Genomic DNA, 21,778 nt, shown 5'->3' with positions numbered 1-21,778 from the left:
AACACTGGAAACCACCAAACCTGACCCCATTTTGGAAACGACATCTCTCACAGAAGATATTAAGTGATATGATGATCAGCTGTTTCACAGATTTTATTAAAGGAATCCCATCATTAAAACTAATTAAAAAGGCCGCCGTAGGTTTTGGTCCAAAATACGGGTAGCTGCGACTGGATGTTGGTGTAGTGCACCGGCATCCAGTCGCGCACTCCGCTCCGGATTAGGTCCAAATGAATGGGCCTAGTCGGGAGAGAGTGTCTTCAGGTGGATGCCACGAGGCGAATCTGGCTGAAAGAATGAGCATCTCGCTTCTTTTGCCGGGAGCCAGAACAAACCGACTTCCAGAAAAAAAGAAAGAACTGACCAGCTCCCATTGATTTCAATGGGAGCCATCTTTTTGGTCAGGATTTTGAGGCAGATACGGCCTCAAAATCCTCACCAAAAACATCAGTGTGAACTTACCCTAATATTACAGTGCTATGTGATTCACACCTAAGAAATAAAATGTATGCTTTTCACCTTTCCTCCAGAGGTTGTTCAGTTTCAGAACAAAATTAAGAGACATAGTATTGTTTATATATTGAAAAGTTGTACAATTTTCCAATACACTTTCTGTATCAATCCTTCACAGTTTTCGAGATCTCTTTTGCTGTCATTCAATCTGCTTATTTTCAGTTGATAAAAATTAGACCATAGTCATGTGATGTACACAGCTTGTTCATTTTAATTATACAAACAATAATATTTATCTCTCAATATTGGTCTGAAACTGGACAACCCCTTTAAGGTCATGGTTAAAGTGCAGTCATAAAAACAAAAACTGACCACATCCATTGAGTGCAAAAATTTATTTGTCAATTTATATTTTAAAGACGAGACAAACTTTCAGCATTCGATCCACAGCATTCAGTGTATTCATGGTATAATAATAGAAAAAAAACCAAGTGCTGCAGGAATATGCTTTCCCATTGGTGGTAAAGGAAACAAACTTAGAGAGTATTTAAAAGCAGCCTGCAGCATTCATTGACTTTGGCTGGTTCTGTGACAGACATGTATTTCTTAATCTGAGAGTCAACTCCCAGGGACTTGGCTAACTGCACGGCATTGGAATCATTACTGATTAGTGTCCCAAGGGCTACAAGAAGTCTAAAAGCAGTTTCCAGGTCTTGAACAACTTCCAGAACTGTACTGATAGCTGACAGACATTGGGCCTTCCCTTCTAAGTCACTTACTCTATGTAAACAGGTGGCATAGTTGAGGACCAGTGTGGCCAGAGCAATGTGGACATTCTTATTGGAAACCGATTTTAGTTCAATGGATTTTGTTATTACAATGTCTCTTTGTGACATCATAAACTTTACACCCGAATCAACTGAGAAACAATTGCAGAATGTCCGAAGAGCAAGCAGTTGATTGGCTTGTCTGCTGCCAGGCCGCATTACTTGGAAGAGGTAGCTAGTAAATGCACTTCCTTCGCTTTCACTGCAGAACATCTCATTCACGGTAGGATTTTTGATGGCTAAACGAAGAATATCTAAAGCAGGAAACAAAATATCTGTAGTGGAAAAAAAGAGAAACTTTTAATTTATGGAAAAGGTACTGTTCTTGTTTGTACTGTAGTTGTACTATACCATTGTGCACTTCTAAGTACTAGAATTGTGCCATTACTGTGGTTATAGATGATTAAAATGTTATTTCCATCTCATCCTTTTGTGGCAGAGATCAGAATATCTGTATTTCAGACCACAAAGTGGTAAGGGGTTACAGAAACCGGTGAACACAGCTGTTCTATACCGTTTCCATACGTGCCTTAGGCCTACTTCACACGGGCTAGTGACCGCAAATTTTGGTACTGATTTTGACGCGGGAAGCACGTCAGAATCAGGACCAAAATGCGCCTGCCGCGGCTTCCTGCTCCAGAGTAGGCCCAAATGAATGAGTCTAATCAGGACGATTGTCTTGACACAGCGATTTCCGCCGCGGTGTCCACCTCAACAAAGGGCAGCTCGCTTCTTTTTTCCGTGAGCGGGAACAAACCGCTAGCGGAAAAATGATCACTAAGCGGTCTACATAGACCTCTATTGTGAGGCGGCGGATTTTGAGGTGGATTCTGTGTCAAAATCTGCCCCCTCTTGCCCCATGTGAACTAGCCCTCAGGGTCAGTTCACACAGAGTTTTTTGCAGGTGGAAAAAAATCTGCTTCAGGAATTAGGAAACCTTTTTTTGACATGGTTTTTGAAATTTATTTTTTTTTTTTTTTACTCCAGCACACTGCATGGACCTGGAAACTTCCCTTTAAAAAAAAAAAAAAAAATAGCGGTTTTTGAACAATGGAATCAAACCATATAAGCTACAATTGACAAAATCAAACGATATAGGCTACATCGATGTAAGAAAAAAAAAAAAAAAAAAAAGGTTGTAGCAAAAAAATGCATGGTCCTGATATAAACTGTGTCATTAAGTGGTTAAAGTATATAGGTACATTTTGTTAATTTTCTTCTGCAAAACAAATTTTTATGTAATACAACCCCTAAAAAATGAATAATGTACAGGAGAGTTGACACAAGAGCATGGTGGGTTTCATGTAAATGTTATCAAACTATATATCATGGCTTTTTTTTTTTTTTTTCTTGAAAACCACATTCACAATTCTACATTGTGGTGGAATATAAGAAGAATATAGATCTCATACCTTCAGGCCATTTGAGTGCCCTCCACAACGTGTCTACTTGCTGAGCAGTGACGGTATCTTTTGAGGTATTAACAACTAAGGACAACAGCTTGTCAAGTCTTATTAGATCATCCTCAGGCATTCTGTATTCTTCGGACGTGGACTCGTTCAGTTCTTTCATTTTACCTATTTGTATGAAAGACATTTGACTAAATTACCAATACATGTTAGTAGGCTTATTAACTGAGTCATGCATGATGTTAAGGGGGCTGCCCCTAGAGGGCAGCATACAGAGGCACTGTTCTCCCAATTACATCCCGGAGAATACATTTGCATATTTTTTTACCAAATACATGTAAATAATGTTCTTAACATTCATAGAGGTTTTCCAGGTGTTAAAGTTTTAGCATTTAAAAAAAATATGTAAAAATTTAACTTGCTACATTTTTGCCTAATTTGAGGGCTTTTTTGGCACATTATTCTTAGCATGTGCCACTTGTGTTTCTGTACTTCTTTGTTTATGGTGCTTCAGTAGGAATAGGAAGGACTGGGAGCGCATGCAAAGTTGTAGCACTCTATGAAGATCTGGACAACTCAATGGTTTTATGTCCAAGCTGTAGTGGCACATGGACTGTGGACCAGAATATAAGGCCTGGCCCATGTACATGACTGATCACATGTCATACATTAGGGAAGTGAGGTTACGCTCACTGGGCATGCACAGCTACAGTGACACAAACTCACACGTTCAGTGTTTAGTACAGTCATGGCCAAAAGTTTTGAGAATGACACAAATCTTATATTTTCACATGACCTGCTGCCCTCTGGTTTTTATGTGTGTTTGTCAGATGTTTTTATCACATACAGAAATATAATTGCAATCATATTATGAGTAACAAAAGCTTATATTGACAGAATGAGTTAATGCAGCAAGTCAATATTTGCAGTGTTGACCCTTCTTCTTCAGGACCTCTGCAATTCTCCCTGGCATGCTCTCAATCAACTTCTGGGCCAAATCCTGACTGATAGCAGTCCATTCTTGCACAATCAATGCTTGCATTTTGTCAGAATTTGTATTTTTCTGTTTGTCCACCCGTCTCTTGATGATTGACCACAAGTTCTCAATGGGATTAAGATCTGGGGAGTTTCCAGGCCATGGACCCAAAATCTCTATGTTTTGTTCCCTGAGCCATTTAGTTCTCACCTTTGCTTTATGGCAAGGTGCTCCATCATGCTGGAAAAGGCATTGTTGATTGCCAAACTGCTCTTGGATGGTTGGGAGAAGTTGATGTTGGAGGACATTCTGGTACCATTCTTTATTCATGGCTGTGTTTTTAGGCAAGACTGTGAGAGAGCCGATTCCCTTGGCTGAGAAGCAACCCCACACATGAATGGTTTCAGGATGCTTTACAGTTGGCATGAGACAAGACTGGTGGTAGCGCTCACCTCGTCTTCTCCGAATAAGCTGTTTTCCAGATGTCCCAAACAATCGAAAAGGGGATTCATCAGAGAAAATGACTTTACCCCAGTCCTCAGCAGTCTACTCCCTGTACCTTTTGCAGAATATCAGTCTGTCCCTGATGTTTTTTCTAGAGAGAAGTGGCTTCTTTGCTGCCCTCCTTGAGACCAGGCCTTGCTCCAAGAGTCTCCGCCTCACAGTGCGTGCAGATGCACTCACACCTGCCTGCTGCCATTCCTGAGCAAGCTCTGCACTGCTGGTAGCCTGATCCCGCAGCTGAAACACTTTTAAGAGATGGTCCTGGCGCTTGCTGGTCTTTCTTGGGCGCCCTGGAGCCTTTTTGCCAACAATGGAACCTCTCTCCTTGAAGTTCTTGATGATGCGATAGATTGTTGAGTGAGGTGCAATCTTTCTAGCTGAGATACTCTTCCCTGTTAGGCCATTTTTGTGCAGTGCAATGATGACTACACGTGTTTCTTTAGAGATAACCATGGTTAACAGAAGAGAAACAATGATGCCAAGCACCAGCCTCCTTTTAAAATGTCCAGTGGTGTCATTCTTACTTAATCATGACAGACTGATCTCCAGCCCTGTCCTCATCAACACCCACACCTGTGTTAATGGAGCAATCACTGAAATGATGTTAGCTGGTCCTTTTAAGGCAGGGCTGCAATGATGTTGAAATGTGTTTTGGGGGATAAAGTTCATCTTCTAGGCAAATATTGACTTTGCAAGTAATTGCTGTTAAGCTGATCACTCTTTATAACATTCTGGAGTATATGCAAATTGCCATTAGCAAAACTGAAGCAGTAGACTTTGTAAAAATTAATATTCGTATCATTCTCAAAACTTTTGGCCATGACTGTACATTACAGTTAGTGGGTTACTGGCACAGATCTATCTCCCTAAGAAGTGGCAAAAATTCCGTAAGGATTCCTGATGTCAGTTGGATAGATCCTTGGATTGAACATTAATACTAGTACCCTGTATATTGTTATTTTCAGGACAGATATCTAGGTGTTTTGTGTTTTTTCTCAAATTGCCACATTTTCCACCATTAACTAATACTGTGGGAACATGGTCTATAATTGGTGGAGTGAATCTACATGGTAAGGCCAAGTGATAAATATAGGTTATACCGCCTTTACAAAAGACACACAGCACCCCTCAGTCATGTGATTGCTCCCGGAATGGCTGTCATTCAAGTTTATTTTTCTGATAAGTCACAGGACACAATGACTGATTTAGAAGGAGCAAGACTATCTTCAGTCTACAACAATATAACAAAACTGAGGCTGGGGAATGCAAGAGTCACTTCACACTGTTATATCTCATGTATTAAAAAACTTAAAACAGTTATGAGAGTCTCAGCTTTAATATGTTTTATATTCTGAGAAACACTCCAAAAAACACTCCAAACTGTATTTTCAACTGATGACATCTCTGGAAATAATACAATTCTCCAATAATCGAGATATAACTGTTTGAAGTGATCCTCCATCCAGCCTCAGCTTCCAGGCATTATATAAAAAGCCAATCCTTCCATTCTCCAGTGAGAAGTGGTGTACAGACTTCAGAAAGCAGAGACAGAAAGTGGATTTCAGTTCATGATTTCTCAAAAAGGAGCCAAAATTTGTAAATAAAATATAACAAGGACGCAAATCGTAGAAGAAAAGAAGTTGTCTGAAAGCTTAGGTGCATTTAAGAGGGGTTGTCAAGGATAAAAAAAAAATTTATATTAGGTTGGGGAGGGTGAAAAAAAGTAATAAAACCCCCCCACATACTCACCTTTCCCCAGTGCTGCATCTTCTCCCAGCACGGTCCGGTCCTGCTGCTCCAGTGGTTTTCTCCGGCGTAAGTCCCTGCCAAACATCAGTGACCTCAGCGAAGAACATGGGACGTCACTACCCGTGATGCTCCGTGTCCTTTCCTTAGGCCACTGGTTGGCCTTAGCAGTCACGTGACCTAAGGAAGGGGACACAGGATGCCACAGTGCAGCGCAAACTTCCGGCAAAACAAGACAGCAGAGCAGCAGGACTGGACTGCGCTGGGGACAGGCGAGTATGTTTTTAAAAAAAAATAATAATTCAACTTCGCCGATCTAATATAATTTTTTTTTTTTTATCCTGGACAACTTCTTTAAAGCACTGTTCATACTGGCATCATGGTTCCATTGTTTTACGTTTTTGTTGCTGTTGGTGGCAGAATTGCACGGTGTATTGCTCAGAAGCCTGATAGAAATGATACAATATCACCATTTATATGATTTACAAAGGAATTAAAGATGTGGTATTTCTCTCAGTCTAAAAAAACCCTTTATTAAACAAAGCAAGACAATACAGAAACGCATACAATGTGAGATTGTTACTAAACACTCACCTAAAATTTGTGCTGGGTTTGCTTGATCAAACGTTAGCGGCTCCTTCTTAGGAAAGTAGGTATTTGGAGTTTGTGCGGTAGCTGATCTGTAGGCATTTCTCCCTGCAAGGAGCCATAATTCTAATTAAGCATCTTCAGTAAACATCGCTGTGATACACCACGTACATAAATGGCAGCTATTGTATCCATATTTTCATGCTGTGAGTGCTTATAAGCATCAAAAAGTCTCTGTTTTACCAGTCTACGAATAAAAGCATGTTTATTTTTCAGATATCTTAAAAAGAACCTTTGCCGGTATCTGCCCCGATTGAAAATATATTGGTGCCGTTAGTTAAGGAACTGACACTTCTGCACTGTTAGAAGGGTTGGCCTCACAGCTCAGCGTCATACTGCCCCCCGACACTACAAGACTATACAAGTGTACAGTCAAGGAGTTGTTCCTCTCCACCCAGCTATGATGTATGATGCAAGGCCGACCCCTCTACACCCAGGGCAGATGTTGGCAAAGTTGACAGTGTGCTAAATTCAGGCATATTCATACCATATTTTTTGTTCATGGGTGTGAATCATGTGAATGAAGCCATAAGCTGCTGCCCGAGAAGCCGGGCAGCAGCTTTCTCCCCTTGCAGTACACAGGGGAGTTCCGGGAAAATGGTACAAGATTTCTTTTTTCACTAAAGAAGAGCTAACAGCTCCTCTTTAAGGCCCATACACGTTGCAGCTCTCGCCTCTATGAAGTACGGAAAGGGCTTGTCATGATGGTATATTCCTTAAAGATATTTTACAAATTGTTACCTGTAAATGGATCTCCTGCCGCTGCAGCAGGAATATCTGAAGATAAGCCAGGCATGTATCGACTGCCACCTATAGAAGAAAATGTCACACAAAACTTACTATAAATTGTATTTAATTACAAGACAAATAATACTGAGCTCTTCTAAGTATAACTGTTATCATAACAAGCAAGGGTTTCTGTTCCTGCATCTGATGGAAACCCACAGATGCCATTTTGTGTAACATAAGGCACAGTAACCAATCTTTTCTGTTTAGTGAAGACTTATTACTGCTCACTGGTCAAATTCCATATCTAGATGCTATGCCTGTTAAACAGAATTACTGTAATTTTCAGGACCCAATGGAGACAATTCCACTGTCATTACTATAATGACAACAAGCTCCAGGTGCTGTAAGCTCACATTCTGTAAGAAGGAAAAAAAAAAAAACCTACAACAAAGTCAAAAATAAGACGATGGAAAGAAGTTACCTGAGAGCCAACTGGAGTTTAACCTACAGCAACCTTTCACAATATGAACTAAATTGGTTTCTTTGAAGCCGGAGATGCTTTGATATATGGTTGCTGCCTGATCACCAGTTTCTTGCAATTTCCTATTCCTGAGAGGCCTCATCAGCCTACCGTCTACTGTCCTCTTTCTTCAAAAGGATTCGGAGCCCTCCTGGGAAATGACAACTTACAACAAGCCCTATATATTGCCAGTGGCACATGAGGAAGTAGCTAAAGATGAAAGATTTTAGGACTATTTGCTAGAACCTTTCCTTTGGTACAAATCTATTGTTTACTGCATTATTCTACCGCTATCATCTGAAAATTAGCCATCAAAATAAGAGACTTTAATTCATGTATTTATGATGTCTTTATCCTTTGTATACCTTCATGTTTATTATATACAGTATAAGCTGGTCATATACAGCTCATGTGAAAAATAAATAAATAGTTTGTTGTTAGTTTTTCAATTTGGAAACAAAGAGGACGTCATGATCTCCAAGATCTCAGAGCGGTTTGAGCACTGTGTCTCCTTCAAACTTCTTTTCACAGCAGTATCCTGCCATTGGGAGACCATCTGTCTACTCATCCCATTTGGCCCACAGGAAAACGTCCGACGGACATACGCAGTAGGCGCTTTTAGAACCAGAGAAGAGGGAATGCGAGAGAAGAAGGCGGAGGCGGTGAAGAAGACAGGCCATCGCTGGAGAGTTGTCAAGCAGCACCCCCAGTGTGGCGAGAAAGCTCATTAGCATAAGGAAGAAAGAAGAATTCCTCAGGAATGGCGATGCGAATCAAAATAATAAAGGTAAAAGAAGAATAGCCTTTCTTAAGGCTATTCCTTTGTGTATTTATTGTAAAAAGGGGTAACACTTAAACCAGAAGGTGTGATGGAATTGGGTGAATTCGTGTGTGGGATAGGGTCCCAGTCCGTACTCCATTATATAAAGGATCCCACTCGAAGCAACTTGGTTTTCTTTGTATTTGCGTTTATTCACAATAAAGTGTATACTACTTGGTGTTAAATAAATGAACGTTTTCGGCCTGACCGGCCTTCATCAGACTCAGTAGTTAGTCGTTTGACAAATGTAGGACAAGGAAGACGTCCAAAGGAAAGGTGTTAGAACCTCAATGGATGGTCACCACCAATGAGATAGGACGTGCAGCCATCCACTCTTACAGATCCCTATCCTAGGCAACCAGCATCATCCATGCTTTGCCACCAATAACCAGCGGGCCTCAGCTTTAAAGCATTTGCATAGCTATTGCCTATATTTGTCGCATTCCCCGACACATGTACCCAACTGCCTTACAGTTACAGGTAATCATTGAGGTTCTAACACCTTTCCTTTGGACGTCTTCCTTGTCCTACATTTGTTATTTAACACCAAGTAGTATACACTTTATTGTGAATAAACGCAAATACAAAGAAAACCAAGTTGCTTCGAGTGGGATCCTTTATATAATATTGTAAAAAGGGTTTCTAATGATAGAATCCCTTTAAACGTCCTATTCCCATCCCTCATACACTCTGACCAAGTGGGCTTTATTCCAGGTAGACAAGCCTCAGTTAATGTCAGCAAACAATGTAATTTTATTTATTGCGCTAATTTCAATCGGAAACCAGTTTCTCTTCTGGCCCTAGATATTGAAAAGGCATAAAGGCATGAAAATACAGTCTACTGTGGCACTACTTCGTTCACAATTTGAAGTTATGGACATAACTGGCCACTTCCAATGGGCCCTTCGAGCACTTTACTGTGATCCCATAGCTTATCTGAAATGCCCAACTGATTCCCCACAGCCTATTCAAATTTGTCGTAGGTAGGTTTGTCCTTTATCGCCAGCATCATACGTCTTTGCCATAGGGCGTTTAGCTATTGCCATCTGCTCTCACTCTGATATTGCCGAGTATAAGACCAACCTGTTTGCTGATGATATATTGCTTACTATAAAAGAAAAAAAAACAAAAAAAAAACCCTTATTACAAACCTCCCAGAATCTCAATATTTCGTAGTTTGCAGGATTACAGTGCAGAAATATTGCACTGTAAAGTCCCTTCCACCACGCAAAAATTGGTAACCTTAAATTTTGGCTTTCAGACATATGCAGCCCCTTAGATACCCATTTTAAATGGAACTACACCATAATGACCCCAAAACTTATAAAATACCTCGTGTCTCTCGTTTGATGGAGACACGCCAGGTTCAGGTTTCTCAACAATTTTCTCTGCGACAAGTGGGTCTTCACTAAAGATTCATCAGCACCCCCCCCCCACTTCACTATCAGTTCCTCAAGTCTATCACTTTTTCAGATCACTCACCCCACTTAACCCTGAAATTACCCCAACTAGTTTTGAAAGATTGGGCTACCGATAGAGTTTCACTCTCTTTCATATATGCTTCATTGAATGCTCCAACCTTATGTTTATGACTGTCTGGAGACCCCCCTAACCCCAGCTTAGTGGACTGATTTTTTAAAAAAAATTTTTATTATTATTATTATTTCTCTCTTATGTAGATTATGAGCCCCATATAGGGCTCACAATGTACATTTTTGTGCATTTTTCTCCTATCAGTATGTCTTTGGAGTATGGGAGGAAATCCACAGAGGAAAAACACGGGGAGAACATACAAACTTCTTGCAGATGTTGTCCTTGGCAGGATTCGAACCCAGGACTCCAGCGCTGCATGGCTGCAGTGCTAACCAGTGAGCCACCATGTTGCCACCTCAGTGGACTGATTCATGCACCTTTATCAGCAAGGGCAATTGACAAGTTACTCTTATGGGGCCCTCTCTTACATAGAATATACCTGGTACCCTACGGTTTCATCCTTTTGTTTCAGGAGCTGTAATGCTCTATGCCAGTGATGGCAAGCCTTTTAGAGACGGAATGCCCAAACTGCAACCCAAAACCAATTAATTTATCACATAGTGCAAACACGGCAATCTAATCTTAAAGGGGTTGTTCAGGCAAAATTGTACAACCCCTTTAACTTTTAAGTCAACTGTGGGCAGTGAAAATAATTAAAAAAAAAAAAAGCATACTCACCTGTCACCTGTTATCCAATTGTCCGTTTGGCCACAGGAAAATGGCCGCCGCACACGCGCAGTCGGCGCTTTCGGTTGAAGATGCAGAGAAGAGGTGATCTCGAGAAGAAGATGGAGGGTGTCGCTGGAGAGTCTGCAGGCAGCACAGGAGATGCCACCAGTGATGTTTGAGCGCAGTGGAACTGCCCCAGTACTGTCTAGAGACTCTTTGTATACAGTGAAAACTGGAAATATCACTGGAACGCTGCTTGGAGAAGAGTTCTAAAAGTAGGGGAAGAATAGCCTTTCTTAAGGCTATTCCGATGTGGTAGGCCTGAAAAAAGGGATTCTAATGACAGAATCCCTTTAATAATATCACAGGTTTGCTATAGAACAGATACTGTGTGATACAAATAGTGAAGGACTCCCACACAGTCCAATCGGCTCCACGGTGGCCCCAACAAAGTCTAATCTGCACCACAGTGGCCCCCACACAGTACAATATGCACCACAGTGGCCCCACACAGTACAATATACACCACAGTGGCCCCACACAGTGCAATATACACCACAGTGGCCCCCACACAGTATAATATGCTCCTGTACTTACCTGCACTCTCACAAAGAGCAGCAGGGCAAACTCTTTCTTTTATCTCAAGGCAGGCGCTGATGAATGACGCCATCGCGCCTGCAGCTTGGCAGAGGTCACAACCTTTGTAATATGTAATATACGAAACTATAACCACTATGGCCTGGCCATATAACAACTATCTCTGACAAATAAAACAATACAATACATCAAAGATATAATTGGAGATCAGTTCCAGCTATCTACAAGAGGGGAGGAGATGGGGTGGGAAAAGGGATGCTAACACATTTGTAGGCTCAGATGTTTTAATATTCCAATAGGCGGATGCAACCAGATGCCATATGGTTCACATTGACATGCTATGCGTTGCATATTTCTGTACTGATCAATATGTATATCAATGTCATCTTTATTCGATCAGTATTTCATTTTCAAAAATAAAATGTTATTAAAAAAAAAAAAAAGAAAAGTTAATTAAACTTGCCTGTGAATGGATCTGCGCCAGAAGGATTGGAGGAGGAACCTCCAGGGATATAACGGCCCCCACCTATAAAGGATAAATAAAGGATGAACGGGACGTTATAAAACTACTTCTCTGCAGTTGAAATATTAGGAAAAGTAAAACTTACGAGCATTACTTTTGATCAACTAATTTATATATCATTAGGATTAGGAAAGTACTGGCCTATTCAGGTGCTGCCTCCAGTTCTTCTAAAGACTGCCCCCCCACACACACTTTTTAGCAAAAGTCGGTAAAAACGACATGCTAACAAGGCTCACGGAGCACCCTGGGCGTTCTCCAGGGCCAGCGAGCACCCTCTGCGTCATACCTCAGTAACGACCCTCCGTGGCTTGTGCTAGGTTATATCCTCTTCCTCCACACTTGCTGTACCGTCTACACCCTCTGTTGTCTCGCTCCTGGTGCTTCAAATCACGTGCAGGCGCAGTGACTCAGCTACTGCGCATGCCTGAGTGGCATTTTGGTGTAGCTCGCTATAGAACAGCATACTGAGCAGTATGTTCAGTTCTATAGGTAGCTACAAAAAAATAGCTCTCGGGCATGCTCAGTAGTGCTCAGAACGGAGGGTTACTGTGCATGCACAGGATTTGAAACGCCAGGAGCGAGAAAACAGAGGATGTAGGTGGTACAGCAAGTGTGGAGGAGAAGGGCATAATGGAGCATAAGCCATAGAGGGGCGTTACTGAAGTATAACTCGGGGGTGATCGCTGGCCCTGGGGAACACCCAGGGTAATCGGTGAGTCTCAATAGCATATCGTTTTTACCAATTGTTACTAAAAACAGGGGGTGTCTTTGAAAGAACTGGAGGCAGCACCTGAATAGCCTTTTTAAAGGCTATTCAAGCATATGCTTAGCTCAAAATCCATTTTCTGAATGATAGAGCACCTTCAAAGGGTTTGTACCACTAAAGACACATAACCCCTATCCACAATATAAAGGATTAGTGTCAGAGCACAGAGCTCTGAAAGTAACCATGAATGCATGCATGGTCAGCCCTGTCTACACAAGGACCATTCAGGGAAACTTCCATATTCTGCACTTTTGAGTCACCTTGCATATGAACAGTGCAAGATTATTTAGAGTATTTCATTGAAATTTACCAGTAAATGGATCAGCAAATCCAGAATTTGTAGCAGTTATAGTCTGTCCACCAGTGTTGTCAATAATGAATTTTGCTACTTGATCCAAGAACATAGGGTTTAGATCATTCCTCTGGAGGAAATTGTGCGCTACAAGCCATGGATCCTCTGCAACATTATATGGTAGTTTGAAGGAAGGTCCACTTTCATTCACATCAATTGTGAACACATAGTCGTACTCCTATAATGAGAGGAAGACACAGATTTTGTTTAGTATATCTAACAGTATATTATACCATCTGAAACTGCAGCATAAAGAAAACATTTCTGTAAAACAAATAAATTAAAGAGGTATTATTGCATGATATACTGGTATAGGAAGATTTAGTGCAAATTTGTATACTATACATGTACTCTACTTAAAGCCCTAAGAGGAAATCCAATCAAAATGACTCGCTGAGGGTTACTGGGCTGAACTGGAATACCTAAACCATGTAGTAGTGCCCAGACATGTCTATTACAGGAATACTAATGGTTGTCCAAATCCACCAATGTGTGAGGATGAGTCGACATGCACTCCGCAGATTATACTGAAGGAAGGGATTGAGCAAGCTGAACATTTTGGACATACTTTCCTTTGTTCTTACAAGAGGCAATGCAAGTCAATGCCAATGCTTGGCATCAGCATCTGATGCAGGCTGCGAAGAAGCACGGATTGACAATAAACAAGAAGTACAAGGTACATTCGCATCAGGTTATCAGTCACTGAGATTATTCCTCCCCTATTCGGCTGAACTAAAAGATCAGCAGCACATCCCAGTTAACAAAGGGTAATGTGCTGCTAAAAATCTGGATTGTTTACACCGCCATCAACCAACAAATAGTTGTGAAGACCACCAACAGGGTGAAGACACACAATGGTTCCCATGCTAATCTGTGACATCTGCGTTTTCCTTTACGCTGCTAAACATTTGTTGATTATTGTTTGTTCTCCCTTTAATAGCTTTTTGGTTATACAGGATTACCCCTAACATGTGTCCTCATCCTTCAGCGGGCCAGTTATTGGTGACAATGTTTTTATGAATTATTGTTTATGATAACTGGCCTTATAATCTGGCTGTCTAACAGGCCCTTTACACTCCTTTCCCTATGTAGGACATATGCAGACTCAGTCGAACCAAGCATGAATATGGAATGAATAACTATTGACAATGTATGAATAGTTTAACTAGAGAGACCTTGGAGCAGATTTACTATTATATACGTACTAAATTTCTGCCATAATCTATGCTTAAAAAAAAACTGTACTACATGCCTTATACTCTATTTATTAACAGTTATATACACTTTCTGTGCCTTGCTGGACAAGAGAATGGGGCATATTGGAAAATGTTTGCAGCTTTCCATAAAGGGGTCAAGTCTTAAATTTTGGCACACTTGTTTGTTCAAAGTCCAAGAAGAGTAACGTGTCAAAACCTTAAAGGGTTATCCAGGAAATAACGTGACCAATAAATGACATAAGGAAAGGAACCATGATGTCACAGATGACATATATGGTTGACATCCCGGTTCCTTTCCTTAGGTTGCTGATTGGCCTCAGCAGACATGTGTGGCGAGGACTTCCGTCACGAGTACGCCCCCTCCTTCCCCTCAAAGAAAACATTTTTTCCTGGACAACCCCATTTACATTAGACAGTCTAAAGATGCTTGAGATTTGTCAGATTATGGAGATAATGTCACTCCATAAGGAGAGACCGCCTATTAGGTGTGTGGAGACTTATACAGCCATAGTCGCTCCACTGTAAGGGATCATGGGAGGAATATGTAAATCTGTCTCCCAAGATGTAAATAGGGAGATAGTGCCTCTGTTATGCTGCCCTCTATAGGAAGCACCCTGAACATCATGCCCGACTTTCCCAGAAGCCTTTACTGCATAATGTGGGATTTTTACCAAGTCAGTTTCTCAGCTACGGACGGCCGTTTCGGTCTGGTTGGACCTCGTCAGTGCAGCGTAGAGAGAACTGACTTGGTAGAAGTGAGAGGCTGAGAGACCAGATTATGGGGATAATGTCACTCCAAAAGGAGAGACAAGGAGATTTGTCAATCAGCAATATACACTTTCTAATTTTCCATTGTCTTACTTTTAGACAATATTAATGAATTTGCCCCATTTCTAAAACACAAGAAGTGAATGCCCAACAGTACAAGTTTACCCATTGTGATTTTCCCACGTGTGTATTAAATATCATAAGAATTATTTTACCTGGTTTCCCCTTTTAATTTATATAAAATAACGATAAGTAGTATCTACGTACTTTTCCTTCAAATAAAACCTTTCCAGATGTTTGCTGAGTGGCTCCAGAAGAGCCAACCACATCACCGATCTTGATCCAGCGTCCTTCACTTGCACTCCACTGGTAAGCTTCCACTTTGCCATCAACATTTACCAAACGAGTCTGTCCTTCTTTTGTGCCTGTACATGTGACAAGAAAGAATGATTTTAAAGTATACCTTAAAGAGGACCTTTCACCATTTTGCCCACAGGCAGTTCTATATACTGCCGGAAAGCTGACAGTGCGCTGAGTTCAGCGCACTGTTGGCTTTCCCGATGTGGGCCCGATGTGAAGAGCTTATGGTCCGGTACCGTAGTTCTTCTATGGTCAGAAGGGCGTTTCTGACAGTTAGCCAGAGACGTCCTTCTTCACAGCACAGCCAATCGCGCTGTGCTGTAAGAGCCGGGAGGAACGCCCCCTCCATCTGCTCGCAGTACTCGTCCATAGACGAGCATTATCAGGGAGGGGGGAGTTCCTCCCGGCTCTCACAGCACAGCGCGATTGGCTGTGCTGTGAAGAAGGATGTCTCTGGCTGTCAGAAACGCCCTTCTGACCATAGAAGAGCTACGGTACCGGGACCGTAAGCTCTTCACACCGGGCCCAGATCGGGAAAGCCGACAGTGCGCTGAACTCAGCGCACGGTCAGCTTTCCGGCAGTATATAGAACTGCCTGTGGGCAAAATGGTGAAAGGTCCTCTTTAAGGTATACTTTAAAATCCTCTTTAAGTGCAATAGTTACATGTGCTATAATTGTGGGAAATATGAGAAGGTGAAGTTTTCAGGTGTCAGTCCATAAAACACACAACAAAAAAATAACAGCTGATTGTTGTCCAATGAGAATTCAGAATGCTGTATGAAGAGCAAACACAAAGGATTAGACTTACTATTGAAAATGCACCAGAGTTCTGGTGTAATTTGCTTGAAGAAAATGACATGCATGCTTTACCACCATTTATTAAAGGGGTTTTCTGGCCAGAAAATACATCTTCAAAAAATGCCTGTTAGTGCTATTAATAGGTTAATAAGTGCACCCAAATACCTTCAGCAATGTTTTGCGTTATTTCTGGGTTCTTTGGGAGTCCCTGGCATCCTTTGCATTTGTTTACTTTTTGCATCTTCATGTTCTGTGCTTTTCCTACAACTCTCATGATTTCTTGGTCTGCAGTCAGAGCTGACTCACTCCCCCTCCCTTTTTCTCTCACCCCTCCCCTCCTTGTTTCTCTAGATAGCCCACTACACCCTCAGCAGCCATCTTTAGACTTCTAGTTCTCACTCACTCAATAACCTTCCCCTTTAGCTGAAATATCGTAATCACTTCCGTATATCATCATTACATTCACACAGAAAGCTTCAAGACAACAATGGATTCTTAGTTCTCCCTATAATTCTGTATCAGCTCAGAACACTTCCAATACACATCCCTATTTCCTTCTTTAACAATATCCAAAAAGCACTAAACAATTTTATCTGGAGCTATAAAAAACCCAGAATTAATGTTCACACTATGACTACGTCCCGGAAGGTCGGAGGCATGGGGCTGCCCGATATACGTAAGTATCAGATAGCATCCTTATTAGATCAAGCTAAGTCTTGGTGGCGTCAACCCAAGAATAGACGGTCACAGATCGAGGATTTCTATGTTCGTGGACATACCATCCGCCTTCTAACCCCAAAGAATGAAGTGGATAACCTACCTCATGCTAAACCTGCTTCCCCTACCCTATATAGTGTCAAAGCTACATATAATGCGTGGGTAACTTATTCTAAAATGACTCCAGAGATAGATACAATACCAGTGACTTCCCTGCCAATACGTTATCTTTATACTATTGTCCCTGATCTTGACCTCTCCACATGGGAAGACAAAGGAATTCGGAATTTATCTGATATACTGGAATGCAGTTCCCTAGTTCCATTTGCAACCCTAACTTCGAAGTTTCATATATCAAACAGACTTTTTTAAATATCTACAAATTCATCATGCTCTGGCATCCCATCAACTCACCACCTACACTTTCCCTAGAACTGCCTATCTTTACTTTACAAACTGTAAGAAATATACTATAGAATAGACATAACAACCAGCAACCCTCAATCTCTGTGGGGATAAGCTCCGCCCCGAGCTCACTTCTCTCCTCTCATTGGTGGGCAGGGGGAGTGTCCTGAGAGCACTGAGGGGAAGCTCCGCTGCTGCAGCTCCTTGTCTGCTGTGCCAGTCAGATATGCCACGCGTGCCAATAGCGGCACGCGTGCCAGGGGTTGCCGACGCCTGTACAGTTTTGCCTCCTGATGAAGCCATCCTAGGAGAAATGCGCGTCAGGCGTTGGCAGTTTACTCCCATCGGCGCTGTGCAGTGGACTCCGTTGCTCACTATTTTACTATGTCTCTGAGTATGTAATTTTTGTTATATGATGTTGCTATTTAACTGTCTAGTTGGCTAGCTGCTATGTTCCCTGGGTGGAGTGTTATATGCTTTGTCTCAGAGACACTCTAGTTAGTATATATCAATGACTAGGAGCTGCACTGCACTTTGCTGAGTGGGGTTGATTTATGTTTCTGCTCACCATTTTTAGTGAGTTATTTTTGCACGTCTCCCTGTGATTTTTCAATTATTTGATTATCAATAAATATTTTTCATATTTTTATATATATTTTTGCATTTCTCTCATGTTTCCTTTGGTTGATATACTTCGTAAATTTACCTGGTTCACTGAGATGATCTTTTCCAGGAAGATCCTCTATTTTAATGTCACCCAGGTCACCAGTTTTAGGATCAATAACTGCTTGGGACAGTTCAACCTCAAAGGCCTGGATTTCTTCAGCACTGGCCATGCGTTCCTGGGACTCTGTGAACACTCGGATAATGCCATCACTAAAATTATGGAAGAAGAGCAAATTTAAAGTCTGCAGGCCAAAAGCACCATTGCTTCCCCGATACCAACATACAACAGAAATATTTCCAAATATTTTCCATATGGACAAGTCAGCATCACAGCACCTGTGTGTGTATTTACTGAGAAACTACTCATGCTGACACATTCACTCCTCCCTGTTAGAGGAGAGTGCCACAACCATATGGTCAACGCTGTGCAGTCTCCTTCCAGGGCAGCCAGACTGCTGACTTGCAATACTTACTAAATTACCAATATGCTAAATGTTTTATAAGCACATAGGTGGCACATAACATCTGTAGAATTATACATATATTGTGTTCATGAAAATATTTCTCACTTTTCTGGATTACAGATTTTATTACAATATGTGCCGTTTTAACCCTTTAATATCCTAGAATAGAAAAAGTAATTCATTTTAATAAAAACACAAACTGTGCTGATGCAAAGGGAGAAGTTTCATGCTCCTTTACAGAGTGATCTGAACATGCACGTCAACTTTACAACTATAAAGCTGGTAACCTCACAGTGTTTGTACCACTACTGACACTTCTCTCCTATTCGCCAAAGAGAGAAAAGGCTCAGACTGTATCTGCATCTACAGAGCAAGGGTCCTGTAACTCCTTGCTTGAATGGGAAGACAGGCATGCATGTCCACTGGGCTCCATTCACATTGATAGAACACCCAAAAATAGTCAAGTAATATTTCTCAGCTAAATCTGATAGTCCCATGAACTTGAATGGACTGCAAAAGATATGCCTATCCATTCCACCAATCTGACATGTCCCACCAATTAACACTATAGGTCACAAGTGTCAATAGTGATACAACCCCCTTAATCTAGGACAACTAATTCAAGCTGTGAGCTACACATTGTTATTGCTTTTGTAGAATTTGTAATATATATATATATATATATATATATATATATATATATATATATATATATATATATATCATATGTACCTTGCTCCTACAATAATATCTTCATTCTCCAAAACACAGCAGCACCACACAGACTGTGCAGGTAGACGAATTGTCTGAGCACACTGTCCTTTTCTCCAGATCCGCAATGATCTGTCCTCCCCTGTGGTCACAAAATCTAAAAATAATAAAATATGTTGTAATATCACTTTTTCATATTCTTTAGAAAAACATACAGTTTTTATATTCAGTTTTACACATTACAATATTCATTTTTGTCATCTTAAAGGAGTTGTTCTGAGAAAAGTAAAGCTTAACCACTTCCGGACCGCCCATAGCCCACTGCTAAATTGTAATGCACATGACCAGACTGTGCGCCCAGCCCAAATTGAAGAACTGCAAATTATGAAGCAGGTCCTAGAATGTAAAAAGAAAGTCTATACTGCACCACATGATTTTCATTCAGAATCAGTGGTAACCTTTCATACCATGAGTGGCAATAATAGTAACTTTAAATAAAGTGTACGTCCAGTTTACAACAATGGTAGGAGATGCAGCAGGCAGATCAAGGGGTCCTGTTTGTTATGCAACTATGTGATACCAGAAGTCTCTCCGTATGACTAATAACAGCTTTGCTGGATAGGTTTCTTGTGCTGTACGACTAACTCAGCAACATGGCTATCCAAAATGACAATTGCACAACAAGTTGTGAAATGTGAAGTTCACGTTAAAGACAAGGACAGCACAACTCTGAAGGTAAACCTTGATCTACAACAAAGGGCGGATAAGTGCCACTGCTCTTAGCACACTGACAATTTTTGTACCTTGAGAGTTTGGAAAAAGACATATGCTATAAATATAATTGGTATGGCCATAGTAGATCTGCAGACACTCTCCGGTAATAAGCCATCTTCTTATACTGGCATCATTGGAGCAAGAGAGAAATTCAGCCTCATTCAATGTTGCCAGGCCTCGAACACAATCCTCATGCCCTGTAAACACAAATAATGTTATTCTCTAAAAAGCATTATGTAAGATTTTTTTCTTCTAAAATAGAAATGCCACTGCTATGTTACTCTTTAGAGCAACTGATGTAAAAGGAAGTCTACCACCTCCTTCAAGAGTATTCAGCTGTAACCACCATCCTGGAGTGCAGTTGTTGCTGCTTTAGTAAGATAGGTGATGTCATAGCAGTGGCAAGAGCAGTACTCCAGGGAGCTGAAGCCCCGTCCTCAGTTAACCAACTGCCTCATTTGCATATCAATTAAAACTTGTTAAATCTACAAAAGTGTCATACATAACAAAAATAAGATGTTTATCACTGTAATGTGCTCTGGAACATGGCGGCGACTGCTGAATATGTTTGAGGGAGGTAGCAGTATCCTTTAAACGGTAAACTTGAGAACACAACCCCATAAAACCATCTGGTGACGGCTTTTAGTGTAAGATGAGGACAGCCTCATTAAAACTTTGTTAAATCATCGTTGCTGAGATGGCTAGAACTGCTTTTACATCCTGAACATCAGATTGGGACTTGCAGAAACAAGCGGGAAATACTGATCTACACTTTTTCCATAATTCCCATACAGGAGAACTGTAGCTATGGAAGTAGTGTAGCACAGCAGAGCTGCAGTGTTTCTGTAGTACCATAGTTATAGAATCATCATACGTAAATATGCTATGCTATTTGTATAGCTCTCCTTAAAAGGAGATTTCCCATCTCAGTACTTTAGCCGCTTTGCCTGCAGTCTGTTCTTCTCACTTCCTGTATTTCTCTCCTCCTCCTCCATCTTGCTGAACAGGAAACAGAACACTTATATAGATCAGATAAGATGCAGATCCTTGTACAGAACAGGCTCAGTGTTATCTATGTGTTTATGTAGAGAGATAACTGACTGGGCTTTATCAGCAAACTGCAATTAGCTGAACCATTGTCCAGCCGGGAAGAGCAGTGAGAAAGTGATGTCACTTGTCCTATAGGTCCGTGGTTACAGCAACGCTGTGTAAACAATCGGAAGAATAGGTTCACATAGCAGGAAAACAAAGCAGAATTTTTAAAGCCATACATTTAGGAAAAGTCTTCAATTTACATAAGCTACCAGTATAGATAGGATCCGTGAGATGGGAATACCCCTTTAAATAAAGTGAATCACGTTACCATTATTTAACACACTGACATGTAAGTTATTAAAGCAGTATTTTCATCTCGGCTCTACAGGGCATGTTATTCCATCCACTTGGCCGGGAGCTATGAAAGCAGACAAACTTAAACTACCACAGAGGTAAATTAGAGTTATAAAAACAGAATAGAAAGCGAGAACAGCTGTTCCCATATTCCCTTGTGACCAGACTAAGGTATTGGCTATTGTTTATTTTCTCTATGAGCATAAACAAATAATAAAAGATGTGTCGGATTTATTATTAACAGCAATGTGATACTTTTTAACATGAATGAACCATAAACATATTGCTGTAGGGATACATAGTTGCAGTTTTCACTGGGTTGTACTCTCTTACATATCCTGCTCGTAACAGCCTTTACTATTTCGTTCCCTTTTCTAGTTATATAGAGGTCATATGGCCCTTTTTACTATTTTCAGTGGAAAACTTTACTTCTCAC

General features: G+C 40.9%; 1 protein-coding gene across 1 annotated transcript in view; it reads right to left on the bottom strand.

The window, feature by feature from the left end:
• Positions 1-882: 882 nt before the first annotated feature.
• The window catches only part of PLAA (phospholipase A2 activating protein), a 31,077-nt gene continuing 10,181 nt past the window's right edge, over positions 883-21,778 (bottom strand). Inside the window, exons 5-14 of the mRNA XM_075279323.1 lie at positions 19,983-20,150; positions 19,201-19,336; positions 18,045-18,214; positions 15,325-15,482; positions 13,031-13,250; positions 11,895-11,957; positions 7,305-7,373; positions 6,510-6,611; positions 2,693-2,857; positions 883-1,555 (exon numbers count right to left, since the gene is read on the bottom strand). Of these exons, the coding sequence (XP_075135424.1) occupies positions 990-1,555; positions 2,693-2,857; positions 6,510-6,611; positions 7,305-7,373; positions 11,895-11,957; positions 13,031-13,250; positions 15,325-15,482; positions 18,045-18,214; positions 19,201-19,336; positions 19,983-20,150 (1,817 nt within the window). The 3' untranslated portion in view covers positions 883-989. The remainder of the gene's footprint in view (positions 1,556-2,692; positions 2,858-6,509; positions 6,612-7,304; positions 7,374-11,894; positions 11,958-13,030; positions 13,251-15,324; positions 15,483-18,044; positions 18,215-19,200; positions 19,337-19,982; positions 20,151-21,778) is intronic.

The sequence above is a fragment of the Leptodactylus fuscus genome, chromosome 1 (assembly GCF_031893055.1).
Source record: "Leptodactylus fuscus isolate aLepFus1 chromosome 1, aLepFus1.hap2, whole genome shotgun sequence".
Lineage (NCBI taxonomy): Eukaryota > Metazoa > Chordata > Amphibia > Anura > Leptodactylidae > Leptodactylus > Leptodactylus fuscus.
This window is presented reverse-complemented; position numbering and strand designations above follow the sequence as displayed.